General features: G+C 30.8%; 2 protein-coding genes across 5 annotated transcripts; both read right to left on the bottom strand.

Annotated features, from left to right (window-relative positions):
• Positions 1-1,239: 1,239 nt before the first annotated feature.
• Positions 1,240-4,093, bottom strand: LOC114374439 (probable E3 ubiquitin-protein ligase LOG2). Of its 3 annotated transcripts, none has more exons than XM_028332076.1 (4): positions 3,590-4,093; positions 2,353-2,830; positions 1,672-1,780; positions 1,240-1,492 (listed from the first exon to the last, which is right to left on the bottom strand). In XM_028332076.1, the coding sequence occupies exons 1-4, from the start codon at positions 3,880-3,882 to the stop codon at positions 1,446-1,448; spliced, it is 927 nt and encodes a 308-aa protein (XP_028187877.1). In that variant the 5' UTR covers positions 3,883-4,093; the 3' UTR covers positions 1,240-1,445. The 3 variants fall into 3 exon arrangements, with proteins under 3 accessions (XP_028187877.1, XP_028187876.1, XP_028187878.1); XM_028332075.1 differs by having other exon boundaries at positions 1,240-1,569; XM_028332077.1 differs by having other exon boundaries at positions 1,641-1,780; positions 3,590-4,092.
• Positions 4,094-6,909: 2,816 nt separating this feature from the next.
• Positions 6,910-9,274, bottom strand: LOC114375288 (F-box/kelch-repeat protein At5g60570-like). 2 transcript variants are annotated; one of them, XM_028333068.1, is made up of 3 exons: positions 9,023-9,274; positions 8,711-8,802; positions 6,910-8,374 (listed from the first exon to the last, which is right to left on the bottom strand). In XM_028333068.1, exon 3 carries the CDS (start codon positions 8,333-8,335, stop codon positions 7,241-7,243), a length of 1,095 nt encoding a protein of 364 aa, XP_028188869.1. In that variant the 5' UTR covers positions 8,336-8,374; positions 8,711-8,802; positions 9,023-9,274; the 3' UTR covers positions 6,910-7,240. The 2 variants fall into 2 exon arrangements, with proteins under 2 accessions (XP_028188869.1, XP_028188868.1); XM_028333067.1 differs by having other exon boundaries at positions 6,910-8,802.
• Positions 9,275-17,020: the final 7,746 nt, after the last annotated feature.

Genomic DNA, 17,020 nt, shown 5'->3' on the forward strand with positions numbered 1-17,020 from the left:
GAATAGTTACTTTTAAGTTAATGATTAATATTCAAGTATTATTTAACTTGAAAACAGTTACTCTTTTAGTGTAAGTTTAATTGTTTTTCATTTATTAAGTTCATTATTGAACTAGTTATTATTAAAGTTTTATTCAATTAATAAATACATTTTTTAAACATTTTTTTAATACTTACTAGCATAATTTTCAAATTGTAAAATCCAAAATGAACAAAACCATAAAATATTGATTTAATTTAAATTTTATAAATAATTTAAACCGAACAAAACCACATCACACTTAATTTTCTTGTGTTGATTCAGATTAATTTTAAGTTAAAATCTCACTCTGAACACCTTACTAATTACTAACATCAAATCACTGTGTTATGCAATTCACAACCATTTGTTTAATTTAGTTTAATCCCTTAGACGATAAATCATTTTTACCCAACTATAAATCATAATCCCTTAGGTGAGCAAGATTAGTCATAACTCAAGCATTAAGAGAAGGAAATTCACATGGAAGCATACAATCTATTTGTATCCCTAGGCTTAAGAATTCTACAGTAATTGAACTGAAACAATCTAAATTCCAATTTCCCAATAGAAAAGCATTAAGCACAAATTCAATAATTAAATAAAAAAAGAAGGATTTATAAATGAAATTAATCACAATAAATTCAAATCAAGGCTCATCCTAACCTAATTCAGAGAAGGAATCAAATTTATGAAAGAAAGACGAGAACAAATTCATGAATCTCTAAGTATTGTGATAAATATGAAGACATTTTAATATCTTTTTTGATTTGATCCCTCAAGATAACATTAGAGAATTCAAAATAATTCAAGCGCTCAGCACAATCAATTAAGTCAGATCTTCTCAACAAATATTTTAATATCTTAAAAACACACACGTTCACAACCTTTATTTTTTCTAAACAGGGAAGGTGCACACAGATTTAAATTTATGATCATAATCTGAAAATAGAAAGCTTCTCAACTCTGAAAAGCCCCATAGGCAAGAGGCAAAACTAAAGCATTCGTGTTTATAAAAACCAAAATAGCTTTAAATATTAACATATTAATTTTAATATCTTAATATAAAAGCCTTTAACTTAAGAGTTATAAAATTGACTTCTTTAATTTTTGTCTTTTTTGCATGTATAACACTATCCAAATCCTCTCAAAAGAAAAGCACACTATCCAATTGGCAAAAATGCTACGACTGCCCTCTAACTGCTAAATTTATCGTGTATCGACTGCTTGAAATTCCTTTCATTAATCAAACCACAAATCTCAAGCTGTCTAAGAAAAGGATTCTGGAATATAAACTTAACCAATTATTTGTGTCTACCCCCATATGTTTGAGTTTGAAATTACAACTAATCATTGCTCCGTCAAGAACACGATGAGCAAATGGTTTACAAGCACTGCGCAATATGGAAAAATTTCATCCTCATTCCTCAAACAAGACTCATGCACTGTTTTTTTTTTCCTCTCTGGTCCATAACTGGTACAAAAACAAATCCAGGGAATTTCAGTTATACAAGTATATGGTAATATTGTTTTGATTGCAGCTTGCAACACCTATTGACAACATCAAAGCCAGCCGGTTAATTTGCTAAAAATCAGGAAACTGTGGTAGAAAAAGAACTAACATTCTGTTGAATGTAGATCTTCATTGCTCACCATATCCATTATTTACTTTAATTTCCAAAAGCCTCTCAACTGGATACCGACAGATGGGGCAGTTGGCTGTATGAACTTTCAGAAGATTAGCACAGCCACTGCACATGCACTGCACCCCAAATAATAAAAAGGGAAAATTACACAATGCAGGAGAAAGAGAATTATCTATCATTCAGCATTTTAAAGCTAGCACAGACTCAAATTCTCAATCTAGCATGAACGTGCGCTATAGAGTGAACCACTTGGAAACATCATGCATCAAACAAAGCATATAATGGGATCTAAATTGGAAAGATAAAAAATATCTTGCACCAAATCAAATTCATCCATAAGTCGTTGAAGCAATCAAAGACTGAAACCAAATAATTTTAAAGAGTCTAACAAAATTAGGTAACAATTATAGCATGCATTTCTATTTACAGGTGAATTCATATAAAAACAATTATGCAACAAACTGGCTTATATGGTAGGTACACAATCATACACTCTAAAATAGTTTAACATCTTTACTCCTTGGACCTGGCGAATTCAGACACTGCTATCTTGTCTGTATATGAGTTGATAGAAGAACTAACTATACCAACTGAAACATCAATAAATTACCAAACTAACCAAAACTACAAGAAGAACAAGAAGGCAGAGGAATAGAGGATAAAAAGAGAATCAATAAATGGAAAGTACCATGTGTCGGCAAGGTAGGACAGTTATGTCTGGCGGTTCTGACAAACAAATTACACAATCTCCACCAGATTCATGGCTATCACCATCACTAACATTCCCAATGCCGTATATCTCCTGCAGTTCATACCTCTTCCCATTGACCCAGAGAACCTGTTTCATTACTTGGACCTTGTACTCACCCCTCTCCCTTTTTCCAAAACTAGCCAAAGTAATTTGAGAAGATGGGTTTCCCTCATTTTCATAATGGTTTAATGGTCGAACCTCAGCCTTCAGCACAAGAGGATAAACTTCTGTGTCACCTACTTTGGTCAGTCCTGTCTCCTCTAACATTGAGATTTCAATGCCAGTTCCAGAAGGTTGTCTGAATTTCTGACAAAGACCTTGCTGAAAAGGCATTGAGATTTGTTTGAGCAAGCTTTTCTTTACAGCTATCAGCTTACCATCTAAAGTTTCCTTGGCAAAAAACATTACTGTAATGCTGTTCTAGGACACAGAACACGCGTTAAGCATAAAAACACATGAAAGAACAAAGCACAGGTATAAAAGGTAAGCTGTATACAAGAAGTATCACATTTATTTAAGAACGACAGCTATCTCAGACTCATACTGATACTAAATTAAAAGCATAAACAGAAAAAATAATGAAGGGTGGTGTCTGAGAATAGAATAAATTACTGATCAAGCAAAGTATATTATATAAGGAAATTTCTAACAATGTTTAAAACATTCAATAGCGGGGTGATGTCCATGAAATTTAACACGGTTGGACATGGCAAGATGTTTTATTGATAAAGTCATGGTATCTCCTAAGTCCTAATCAAGAGAGTCAAGGACTAATTCTTTGAGGCATATAGATCAATTTAACATCTTTCAATAGATATTTTCATACATACAGATCTAAAGATCAAACCTCTGATGACATTCTTAAAGATTAAGCATATGGCACATCATTTTAGTACATGACGAAAATCTAGGAGGAAGACAATTAAACTAAACCAAATTGTATCATCATAATAAACTAATTTGAATGCAATCATCCAATGACATGTTAACACATCATTTAATAAGTCTAACAAACAAGGCATGAGACGTCAGATGCATTAATCGGAGTGTCATTAGAAGGTAGCTTAAAACTTTCCAAGACTTAGAGTGCAATATTTAAATTAAACTCAGTTTTTATTTGTATCCATATCCATGGTAAGAACTAAGAAGTAAAAGCAGAGAAATTGGGGGATACCATCCAGGAGCAATGGAATCAAAGGTGAAAGTGACAAGAAAATGGTGAGGGTTGTGTTGATCAGGCTCCATTCGAAGAGTGTCCTTCTTGATATTGACATCATTCCTGATGGTGACAGCTTTCTCGTGGTGAAGGGAAGGTGGTTGTTGAGGGTAGTAGTGATAAGGAGGAAGAAGGGTGTTGGGGTAGTAAGGAAGACGAGGTGCAAAGTAGTAGTTTGTGTTTGCCTCTTGTTGTGGTGGTGGTGGAGTGGGGTGGCGCCGCCTCCTTCTCCGGCTTTCGATATTCCCCATTTTCTTTCTTTTTCAACACAAATCTTTGTTTCTTTGTTTGGACTATGTTGTGTTTCCTCGTACTTTGAACTATCGAAATTTGTGGCCAAACTATACTATACTCTCCACTACTGTACAGTGCTACGCTTTAGTGTCAGTGTCACAAGCGGACATGACTAAACAAGAGGACGACGCAGATAGTATAAAAAGTAATCTAACGTAACGTTGTTTGCAGTTACTTACTGACCTCAAGCACATAATATAATATATTCGCTCTTTTTATTATTCTCTAGTTTAATTAACCTCTCTTTTATAACTTTAGAAACTCCAACGAATTATTACCGAATAAAAAAATAACTGTTGAAAGTTGACTTCACTTATACATTAGAATTTATCAGGGAGGCAGGGATGGTTAAGTTACATTAATTAATAGGAAAAAAAAGATAAACATCCACCCCATTTAAAAATAGAGAAAAATTATAGAAATCATGTAATGTAATGTAATAGAAAGAGATAGAGAGAAAAATATGGTGAAAGTGAATTGTAAAAGATTATAATATATTATACAGATGAAAAAAGGAAATAGTATATTTAAATTAAAAAATCTCCTTCAACCAAACGGTAGTCATATGGATATGCAGCTACAAACTCAAGTTGCAATCTTATATTGGTTTTTTTGGGTTTATTATGCTCTCTTGGTCCAAATGAATTGGGCTTCTTGGTTTTTCGCCCAATCCCAATTTTTACAAAATACTCCAACAATAGTCTAGTAGAGGTAGTCCGAACGTTTCATACAAGGATCTCATTTGTCGACCAAAAACACAAGAAAAAAATAAATTATCTCATTCCATTTCAAATATGCAAATAAGTTGTATCACTATCTGCACACCAAGAATAAGTTTTTACGATCATCCATGTAAAAGCTAAAAGCAAAAAGGATTCACTAGAACAGCAAGTATTGCTTTGTAAAAACAAAAATTAAAAAGAATTCACTGCTTCAGCGACTCAACCAGTGATGATGATCATATATATATATATATATATATATATATATATATATATATATATATATATATATATATATATATTGATGAGACTTTGGTAACTACAGTAAGTTTTTGTTTTGTTACCAATTACATTCAAGTAAATGGCCGTTGAACAACAACACTAAAACCTTATCCCGTTAGGTGAAGTTGGCCGTTGGACGTAAAAATATAAATTCTTCCTTCTCAGTTTCATGTTTTGAAATGTGTCAACCCCCGTTTGCAGTGATGCAAACAGGTTTCCCAAACTAGTTTGAGTAAAATTCTTAGGAATCATTACAAGTAATAATAAAACGGAATTGGTGCAAGTATTGCCCTTCTCGTTCTCGTACATCCCAGGGCTCCGTATGTCCTTAAGAAAAATGTGTATTTTCAGTTTTTTTTGTCCTTCTCATATTCGTAGAGCTCCTAGAGAGAGAGAGAGAGAGAGATGCTAAAAAAATGAAGAAGAAAAAATACTAATCCTCTTTCATAGCTCCTTTTATACATGGATCAGCTTCCAACATGGAGATAAAGGATTTCAATGTTTTCTTGTTTGGAAAAAAGTCAACTCTTATGCGTTTGAGATTACTCCTTTGTTTCTTGTTTCATCCATTAGAAACCTAATTTCCTTTTTTTCATTACCTAAAATTAAAATAAAAATAAAAGAAAATAAATAAAAATTCAAATTAAATTTAACAGACAGTAAAACAGATAATCTTTTTTTTTTGGTGAATTGCACAAAATCATCTTTTTGAAAATAAATCGTTAAATTTTAAAATTAGTAGCTTACATGACATACCTTTAAAATAAAAGGAATTGGATTATCATATATTGCTTGGATTTTTCTACCTAATTCTCTCTCTGCAGAAAAGGAAGTCCTAGAAAATTGGTAGACTGTTGGCTACGAATACCTTTTGATTAATTGGCATTGTCTGTATATCATTTCACTAGTTAGGAGTAAGTTGCATCCGTCATTTTATAGCACAAGATTCCAAATCAGTTCCTGGAAACAGTAAGCAATTTATTCACAAACTCACAGTTGCTCCAATAAAAAAAATAGGCTACCCGAATAGGTCTTGTTGAAATTTTATGGGTGGAAGGAAATTTTAGTTCTTTACAGTAAAAGTGTGCAGATTCCATCCTCAAACAATAATAAATAAAATGATTCCTATTCTCTAACTCATTGCTGTCATACAATGTGAAAGAAAATAAAAATAAAGAACGACAGTTACACTTCATGGATTAGTCATTAGTCCCGCGCTCAAATAATATGATAGTTAAAAAAACAAATTTAGTATAACTCAAAATGGCCACCTAATGACTTAAAATAAGTGTGTAAAATGCATGTGCAATGATCATTAATCAATAAATAAAGTGGGCATTTGTTTCATGATTCACACAATCACGTAGTTGGTTGGCGGGGAAAGAGGTCAAACGATCTATTCATCTCAACATCAAATTGATGATGAAGTGTACTAAGGACTGTGAAGCATTAAATAATGGGTTAGAAACGCAGAGGACAAAGGAATCAAATAGAGTAATGAAGCATGGTCCCAAAGACTTGAGAAGAGAGAAAATCATTTTAAAGGTCATGTTGTTGATTAAGTGTATACCACATAAATAGGAAGACGAAAACTTGACCTTAATTCAGGAAGTACAGCTGGAATGGATGGACAAGGAGCACGAACACATTATAGACCTGAGGGGACCTCGTTTTCATGTTACACAAAAAGGTAGCACGAAGAAAATGATTTCAAAATAGTTGGTAACTTTGTTTTCACCTATGCTTGAAATGTAAACATTAAAAATTTGAGCCAAATGTGAAGATAGATTGCTGAGCAAAATATAAGGAGCAGTCTCTATCATTTGACTTTTCTCAACAGCCTACAGCTCAGAGAAACTCAACTCTAGTCAGACAAAATAATTTGAGAATCCCTTCCCCTACAACACACACTAGATTTCTCTAATAAATGAACAACGGGCATAAATTTTGACAAACATACTATATATATATACAAGAAGATTGAAGAAGCAGCAATGAACATTAAACATTAAACAATGAAAATCCTTCATTTATTGGTTTACATATTTGGCTAAAGAAGATAATAGAACATATCTCTGTGTAAGCCTACTCAGTAATCTCAAATGCAATTTAGAATTATGGACCAGGAAAGTGAGAAATACATCCAAATAAACCATGTTAAAAAAGAAAGAAACCAAATTCTGAGCTAGGGAAAGCTATCCCAGCAACAATTAACTCTCAGTAAATGAGGTGATTGAACATGGAGGCACCCTTCAAGGCTAAGTCAGATTGTGGATATCAACATTCTCTGTTGAGTCAATCTAAAATCATCTCAACAACCCATAACAGCACAATTATACACGAACACCCCGACATGCTCCTTCACGCCAAGTACCTGCCAATCTATGGTGCCATTGCTGATCCCTGACTTAGGACACCATGAACTCAGCACAATAGCTTCACCTTCTGGACCCCTTTGTCCACCCACAACCAAAAGTTGCTCTCCACAAGCCTTGAAAGCCAACCCCCAACCATTAGAAGAATCTGCTCGGACTGGAAGCCTCCCCAATTCATTCCAGGTGTTCCTTTCCTTGTCATATTTCTTCACCATGTTAGTTAGATGCTCAACTGCATATAGCTGATTATCCACAACAGCCACAAGTGGAGGTGCCTGAACACCCACGTTAACATATGGATACATCCCCTCTATTTTCCGCCAACTCCTTGTCTTGAGATCATACTCCTCTCCACAACTTAATGAAACAGTTGTACTCGACATTCCACCAATCACGTAGAATTTGCCATCCATAAAAAAACCAGAACACAATCTACGCGGTGCGTGCATGTTTGGTAAAAGTTCCCACATACCTGTTGAAGAGTCATACAACTCAGCTGATTTTAGAACATTTCCATACTTATCACTTCCCCCAGCAACAATAGCAATCGAACCAAGACTACTAGATCCAAACAAACAACGGGGTTGGTTCATCTCCTGGCACTTCACCCAACCACGACAAATCATGCTATACTTCCAAATGGCAAACTCCATCAATTCTCGACCGAAGACCAACAGTTCGCAGCCCACGGCCAAGGACTCCTTGTCTGCATGATTAAAGCACTCATCACAAGGTATCTTAGGTAAAGAAATCCACCTGTTTATCTTGGGGTCAAAGGCCACCCATCCTCTTGGATCACAAACCATATACACCAAATGCTCCACAGCCCCCAATTGTTTCCTCAACCCATATAGATACCCACTATTGATCAGTTTATTGAACCTTTTATTAATACACGATAGCACGGCATAATCAGATCCACTAACCCAAGCAAGACAATTCAAGGCTACATCATCAATAAGACCAGGAATAAGTGAATCATTTGGTCCAGGTCCAGAAAAACCATCATTCACTCCTTCCCCCCTATCCATTTCCAGAAAGTTATTCACTTTCTTTCCATCCTCCTCCCCCTGAAAAGAACAACCCAAACGTAATTTCTTTGTCATGACAAGGAATCCTCACCACACCCCAACAAAACCATAGCAGATGGGAAATCAATCATGAAAGGCAGAAGCAAAAACCATTATTATAATTATTCCAACAACCCCTTCAATTCATGTGCCGCCTCTACCCACAAAAACAAATTCATTCATCACACCATCGACATGCCACCGATCTCTTATCTATTCATTTATTCCATAGTTGCCTTTATACTTAATAAAAACAAACCACCCCTCCCTCTAGAAACGAAAAACCATAACCTTTGACGAAAACAGAAAGAGAGAAACGCGAGTGCAATACAATACCAAATGAATCACCGACAAGATTTGAAAATTGAAACTCTCCCCCCCAGCAAATTCTCCTTTCGTCTGATTCCAAGCTACAGAGACAGAACCATCTGCAAAAATTCACGAGAACAGGAAATGAAACAACCTTTGATTGAAAGGGTAAAAGCATGCCAAAAAATCAAATTTGAGCAAAAGGGTATGCTCTGATCCAATTCAAGGAGCAGAAACCAGATTCGGATCCGGAAAAAAAAAGCATTATTATAGAAAAAGGAAAATGATTGATTTTGAAAAGCGGGTAAGAGAGGAAATAGAAATGCGGAAGAAGGGTACCTGAAAGTGAAGAGAAGGTGCGGATCTCAGAAATGGAAGAATTGATGTGAGGGGCGTGAAAGCATAATGTTGTTGCCGGAAACGGTGTGTGAGTGAAACACAAACTGGGCTTAGATAACTTGCAACTATGGACACGGAATGACTGAGGGGTACTATGTGCGAGTTACGAGCGTATAAATATAATAACTCCAACACAACACAACACCAAATAATGTTGTTCTTTCTTTGCTCTTGTAACCCCACTTATTTGTTTTAATTCCCCTTTGTGATGCCTTTTTTTCGCTTATTCCTGTTCGCACCCTTTGTTCTGTCGTTTTTGTTTTGCTGTAATCACAATAATAAAACTCGGAATTTATTAGTTTATTATTATAGTCGCGTGTAAATTGTTCAAGGCTTCAAGCACTTCAATTTTGGTAACTTATCATTCCTGTTGTCGTTGGACGTTAACAAAGTCCAAAATTACACACGCCACGCGTATAGAATAACTTGTTGATATACTTCAACTTGTTTTTTAAGAAGAATATATGTGTTGGAAAATTACTTACAATCTTTAATTTGTTAAACTGCTTTTAAAATGAAATAACTTATTTTTTTTCTTGAGATAATATGGACTCTCTTTTCACATTTTTTTTCTTACATTTTTTAACCTTGACATTTCTGAGTTTTTTTTTTACTAGAGTCTAGCCAATTTATTAATTAAGCGTATTTTTTTTGGGGAAGCACATTTCATTTGAACATTAGTTTTGTTTCCTATCAATGTCGTATAATTTATAAAACTAAAGGAATCTTTGGCAAAATTTAAAATTTAATTGCATTGAATAAAAAATTAATTGCATTAAAAGAGGTTCATTTATATTAAATCGACTAAAATATATATTATAGTGTATAAGAATTTTTAAGATTATTGTGTTACTTTTTTGTGAACAAAAATGAAATGTGGGATATGTTCTATGTGATTCCTCAATGGTGGATACAAATTGCAATTGAGGTAATTTCAAGTCGGCAGAGCAAGGCAGAATGTGGCTGCAACACGATAGAGAAAGAACTCTAGCTGGTAGTGATAAACTACATGGACTCCAATGCTGAAGTTAGTGAGAGTCAAAAATGGAAAAAGTAAAAGATTAGATCCATATCTGGTATGTGATCGAAATTGCCTTATATAGAAGTCATTTTGGTGAGAAAAAATGGAAAGTCGTTACAAAGCATGTGGGACGTGTAGCAAATGGTTATAGTTATATGAGATATATGCATGATGAAGTTGAAGTTGAAGTCGATCAGCTAACCTTGAGAATAGGTTGGTTCATCATCTCAATATCGAGTCAAATAAGTCATAGAGAAATCGATGCCTAAATACAAAAGAGATGATGGCGTGAATCTACGTCTCCATGCTTGTTAAATTGTATATAATTTATGCTAAAAGAAATAGAGCATCGAAGAGTATTTAAAGTTAGACGTTGTTATATAATAATGTTAAAAATATTATAAAAAAAACTATAATGAGAGAACAATATATATTTTTTAACTTGTATACTTTTTAATGGTTGTCTTTAAAACATTTCAATTAATAATCAATGATATTAATTTAAATATAAAATAATACTTGTTTATAAATGTCCTTTATATAATATTATAGAAATATAAATTATAGTTTCGGGATCTATTGTTGTAAACATTGGTTTACAATTTTTTAAAAATTCAGAAAGATGCACTTAGAAATCTAATATTGTACATATTTATGTTTTTTTTTATAAAAAAAATACATTATTTGGGTTTGAGTCGGATAATACTGTTAAGGGAAACAAAGCTTTTTTTAGTCGAGATTTATACTACACTTATAAGACTTGAATTTTAAAATTATTGACTAAACTAGAGCATACTTGTGTTTTGTTTTGTTTACAGAAAGAGCATACTTATGTTAGTGTATTTATGCGCTTGGTAGTTTATGATTTTATTTTAAGTACTCTATAAAAGATGGCAATTCATTCATTAATTAAGTACATAGATCATGATGCAGTTTTGTTAAGAAAAGGATCATGATGCAATAGAAAAAAACAAAAAAGTACATAGATCATGGTACATTCAAGTTTAACTTAATTAGATTAATTATATTAATTAAAAATGAAGCTGACAGTTTCAATACTGTAGCAAATTTGTTTCACGATCACGGATTTTGCCTATTTTTGACCTGGTTAACTTTGTGAAGTATAGCTAAAAACTTGACCAGGTCAACAGTTGAAGTTGTTCAATTCATGGGTTGGATTCAATTTTCAAAACCTGGGTGATTGATGAATAACATAAAATCTGTTGGTCAGCGACCTAGTGGTTAAATTGTTGGGTTTCTCTTAACATTTGTCCTTTCACCAGCGTTACATGTTTGGTACTTGGTACTTGGTACTTGGTACTTGGTACTTGGTAGGACAACGTCTTAGTAGTAAACTAACGCACTAATAACGTCACCCAATTAAAATATTACAGCAATTTATATTAACATTATAGACATTTTTGTGATCAGACTAGACTATAATCATTTCTTTTTCAGGAATCGTGAATAAGAAGAGGAGACTGAAAATACACTGATGGAAATGAAATCCAGACTATTCTTTTCTAACTGTCTAGACTTTATATTACGTGAGTTACATCACGTAAATTTTATGTGCACTGTTAGTATACAATGCTATATTAATTATTTTATATTTGAATTTACAATTTGATTCCTAGGTGGTTCCGAGATATATTTTTTAAATTCAGATAAATTTTAAGTGCACTATATTAAAATAATAATAACTAATTTGTTTAGAGAGACAAGAACTGTGCCCGAAAAAATATAGAGAGGAAGAATATAATTTTTCTATTTATTATTAAATAAAATTAATGTAAGTCTCACTATATAGTAGCCTTGTAAGTAGGAAATTATTATAATAATTTAAGCAAGCTGTTATATTAATTCAATATATAGCAACCTGGTTAAATTTCCCTATAATTTGTGCAACGAGTTAACAAGGCAAAACTAATCTTGATTAGTAAATTAAAAAAATCAAGAAAAGAAAAACAAGGTGATGGTCATCAATCTTAAGGGTATAGTTATAAGTCAAGTTAAATGTTAGAACTTAAGCACACGAGGATAATCCAACTTAAAAGATTAGTTTAACAACATCTATGATGACTTTTATTCTAATAATACTAATTCGGTGGTATGTTTTTTCTTTTACGATTTTACTCACCTATCAATATTTAATTTGTACCTTAATCAAACCTATGGATAACTGTTTTCATAGATCAATTCTCAATGAAATATTACTTGCTAGAATTTAACCGGTCAAAATTTTCTTCAAGAACTAAAAATTAAATTTCAAAAAAATTAAAAAACTTAATTAACTCGTAAATCTTTTATACTTGTTGGATACATCAAATGACTTCTCTACTTAGATACCTCTAAATCTTGAGATTTTTCTTATTAAGCAAACCATGTGATAAATTAAGCTAGAAGTCATTTATCAAACAAAGCTTAAGTACAATCCATCAAGTGACCTTCTACTCAAATGATGCAAGCAATTAAGCAATCTTGTAGATTTGGAAGATGTTGGCTTCAATGCAACACATGTATTCTTATATATTTTTTTGTTATCGTTAAAACTCACCAGTTAGATTGTCTTAGACCTAACAATATAATTTCTTTCCTTAAAAAAACAATAGAGTTTCTTGATTTATTTTTTAAAATAAATGTTCAAGAAGTATTACGTTCTATTAAAAGATTATAACTTTTTAAAATATATTTATTGTTTTTATTATATTATTGAAAATATTTATAATTATTGTTATTGTTAAAAAGTAGTATCTTTTTAAAATTAAAATTACTCTAATTTTATTATGTTAAATAATAGATTGAATAAATTTATCATCTTATGTGTTATAAATTTTTTATCATGGTAACAATCGATGAGTTGCATTGAAAAAAAAATTAATGTATATGTTGTCAAACACGTGCACCCATAAAGTTTAATCCAAATTTGCACAAGATAATCTAAATTATTTGAATTTTCATATAGCATATACATATATAGACATGTCAGTCCAACAAAATATGAGACTTAAAGTAAAAATTAATAGCGTTAAAAAAAAGTAACATGTGACGTCTTTTAGTTAATACGTATGATTTTTTTTTACTTTAAAAAATTAATAAAAAATATTAGTAGGATTAAAATTTAAGTTTTAATTATTTTATCTTTGAACAGTAAATAAGTGTATAAGATAGTGCAAATTACTCGAACGAGAGAAATTAGTTTTGATTTTGCATTATATTTTGGATTTTGGGAGTATAAATCTGGCAAAAAAGTTGACAAATGGCTGTCACAAATAGGATTGATATCAAAAAAGCACCTCTTTGATAATAATTAATATAAAATAGGACTTGGACAAGGCAGTTTTGGCATGCGAAAAAAGATTAAGAAAGAAGATTGGAAAATTCTATCCAATCTGATCTAATTAGCACCAAAGTTTTGACTAGTCGACACCCGTAAGTGTCACTTTTCTCTCATTAGATCGAGTCTCCATTCCTTTGCCACCCCAAATTAATTATATCCAAAAAGTCATTTTCCAAACCTCGTTTCCTTTTCGAAAAATTGAAAAACAAAATACGTTTTTGTCTTTGTGAAATGAATCCCAGTTGCCACGTTTTTTAATAAAGTATAAATAAATAAACTTTGATAGGAATTGGCTACCTGAGGCGACTACATATATAATTTAATATATTTGCATGTTTTTTAAATTGTTTTTTTATTACTCTTAGTTTAGATCATTATCAACAGAAATTTTGCTGTTCACACATTATTTTGAGTTAACGTTGTGGCAAAAGTTTTACAGGTATGTATTAATATGCCGATGAATTAATTAAGAAGGCTGCGAACTATTTTAAACACTGTATAACTGAAAAACTAGGAAAACAAAAAAAATATCAAATGATTAAAAGAGTAATTAATAAGTTTTCATAAAAATGTTTTAAAATGAAAATTAACTATTCCATTTTTTTATATTTGTATCTATATTAAATTAAATACATGCAACTATAGTGTAGTTAATACGTGATTCTTTTATATTTTTTTTAATTTTTGTAATACTTAATTTATACTTCCTAAAAATTGTAATTCATTTTTATTTTTCTGTTAGTCTCATTTTAGAAGAAAAGGCAAAATCTAGCAACACATCGATCAAATGGTTTTAAATATATACTATGTGCAAACTCTTATAAAAAAGTTAACAACATAAGTTTTTCAAGATTTATCTCTAATGCCGATGAATCCTGTTGTATACCTGCGAGATCGAGCAAGGGAGATATTTAGGAATAAAATATATTCTTGAATCTAGCTATTTCAGTTGTCATATATATAGACCCAAATTTTAAGAATAATTGTAATAAAAATACTTAAACCGTTTTAAGGCCATAAGAATAAAAGTATTATTGAAAATTTGGTAAAACTATCCAATTAAACGAGAGTAGGCGTGATGTGTTAGATTTTCTGTTGGGCATGTCATGCCTTCAATTATTAATACAAATTGCAATTGATTTGAAACATTATGGAGAAAAAGAGGATGGGATTAGCAAGAAGAGGACGGGATGCTGGTCACCAGAAAAACAAACAAGTACATGAAAGCGGAAAATAATTGTGCATAAAAGGAATAATTTGAAAATATGAAAAAGTGTCTTTTCTTTGTAATTTAAATATTCTATATATTATCATAGTTTTGGACCAATATATATTTTCATAGTTGAAGCCATAGTTTTATTTACTTTTTAATTATATATAATTATAATAATACAATTATTGGACATTTTGATATTATACCAATGATTATATCTAACTTTAAATAAATTAAACATTTTTAGTTATATATTTTTAATTTAATAGTTATATTAAACTAAAAATGTTTAATGTCAGATATAACCATTGATATAATATCAAAATGTCCAATAATTATATTATTAATATTTAATATATATATATATATATATATATATATATATATATATATATATATATATATATATATATATATCCCATTATTGTACGATACTAAAAATCATTCATATAATAACTTATTCCTGCTCATTTTTTCTATTCTTTTTGTATGATGTGTATTCCAATCATGAAATTTTTTTTTTATAGATAATCACTGTAAGCATTAGAGTGGGATAGATATCTTTAAAGAAAGGGTAAGATTTATCAATAACTTTTTCCACGTTTATGTGAGTAAAAACAAGGTAAGCGTACAAAATCAATAACTTGTTACACTTTTTTTAATCGGCAAATAAAAAATTCATTAAGAAATATATAGGATTAAGGATACAACTTACCCAACATTCAATATGACCTATGTGTGTTGGACCAATGAACGATTAATTAAGATGGTACTGCATGCCAGTCTCCCTTAAATAAAGTTTAAACTTCAAACTTTATCTATTAACAAAAGAAAAAAAAAGTTCAAATTTTATGTATACAAAATTTTCACTAAAAATTAACTTCTTAATATCATGAGTATTCTCAATTTAAGTAAAATGATCATTTATAAAAAAATTGTATTCTTAACTCTTAAGTATCCCTTTTTCTCAGATAACCAGACTTATACATACGACTTCATATATACTATTTCCACCTATCATTACTGATCCCAATGGATTCAAAAGATGTATGTTATTTTTGGTCTTTCTCTTTATATATTGTCCCAATTAATTTGAAATTTCATACTCAATGAACAACGGTTTTGGATTTAACCAAATTGTATAAAGTAATTCACGGTGCATTATTTTTTTCCACGTAACTCAGGTTGTTTTATCCTGTGAAAGATTATCAAGCTCAAGACTCATGAAAAATTCATAGATTAAACTCAAAAAATTATAAGAATTTATTTCATATAAAAATAATAATAAAATATTTATAAATAACATAATGATTAAATATTTCAATAATATAATAAAATAAAATAATAAACTATAATTTTATAACAATTAAATAATTAAGTCTAGTAGCATATCACTATTAAATTATAACTTGTAAAGGTAATAGTTGTAATAAAATGTTTTTATCAAAAAAGTGATGTTATTAGATACAAAAGTTTTTCGATTCAATAATAACGTGTCAAATGGAGGTATGTTAAACCCTAAACATGAAAAAACAACTCAAAACAATATATTTTTTGTCTAATTTTCTTGACTTGTTGACTTGATGATAAATTCGAGAATTTATTGAATTTATATAAAATTTATACAATCTATTCCGAACCTACTAAAAAGATAATTTGCACATAATTAAATTACATAAAATAAGTAAACTCGATAATCATAATCGTATGCATGGTACTCTTAACATTATATATAATATATGCGTAAAATTAAATAAGAAAAGTGCAAAAAATTGTTGAACTTTAAATTCAGAAAAAACTCAAGCTTGCATGTCTCTCGATAATTTATCCTTTTTCAATAGTATTTTAAAAGTTTTATATCCCTTTTTTTCTCATTTATTCTCTCTCTCTCTCTTTTTCTTTTTTGTTAAACTAAACATGCCAACGGCCGGGAATTAAATAAAAATAGACTATTATCTGTTATCACATGCATAATCTTGATAAAAACATACTATAGTATGTTTGCATATAATCGATCAGATATAAAAAAAAGAAAGAAAATTGTGAATGACAAAATATCAAGGACGGAATCAGGAAAACTAACAGCAACATGAGAAGGTGGAAGAGAATCTAATACGTTTTCTTTATTCCAATAGAGAGAGAGTCACGTGAATGCCGAAGCCGAACGATCCCAGCAAAATAAAAATGAAAACAGCCATCATTATGCCATTTGTCGACCTTCAAAAGCCTTATTGCTTTTTCAATGCCACTACTTGTTGATTCTGAAAAATGTAAATTCTAAGTAATAAGTGTATTAATCAAACTCCCCAAAACTTTTAAAATAATACACAAGTATTTATGCTATGCCCCCCTCTAATTTTAAAG

This window comes from Glycine soja, chromosome 11, assembly GCF_004193775.1.
Source record: "Glycine soja cultivar W05 chromosome 11, ASM419377v2, whole genome shotgun sequence".
Taxonomy (NCBI): Eukaryota; Viridiplantae; Streptophyta; class Magnoliopsida; order Fabales; family Fabaceae; genus Glycine; species Glycine soja.

Coding starts and splice junctions, on each gene's coding strand:
- LOC114374439 (XM_028332075.1), bottom strand. CDS start 3,882: ATGGGGAATATCGAAAGCCGGAGAAGGAGGCGGCGCCACCCCACTCCA. Junction 2,831..3,589: donor GATTCCATTGCTCCTGGATG/GTATCCCCCAAT, acceptor GTCCTAGAACAG/CATTACAGTAATGTTTTTTG. Junction 1,570..1,671: donor TAAAGTAAATAATGGATATG/GTGAGCAATGAA, acceptor TGTTGTCAATAG/GTGTTGCAAGCTGCAATCAA.
- LOC114375288 (XM_028333067.1), bottom strand. CDS start 8,410: ATGACAAAGAAATTACGTTTGGGTTGTTCTTTTCAGGGGGAGGAGGAT.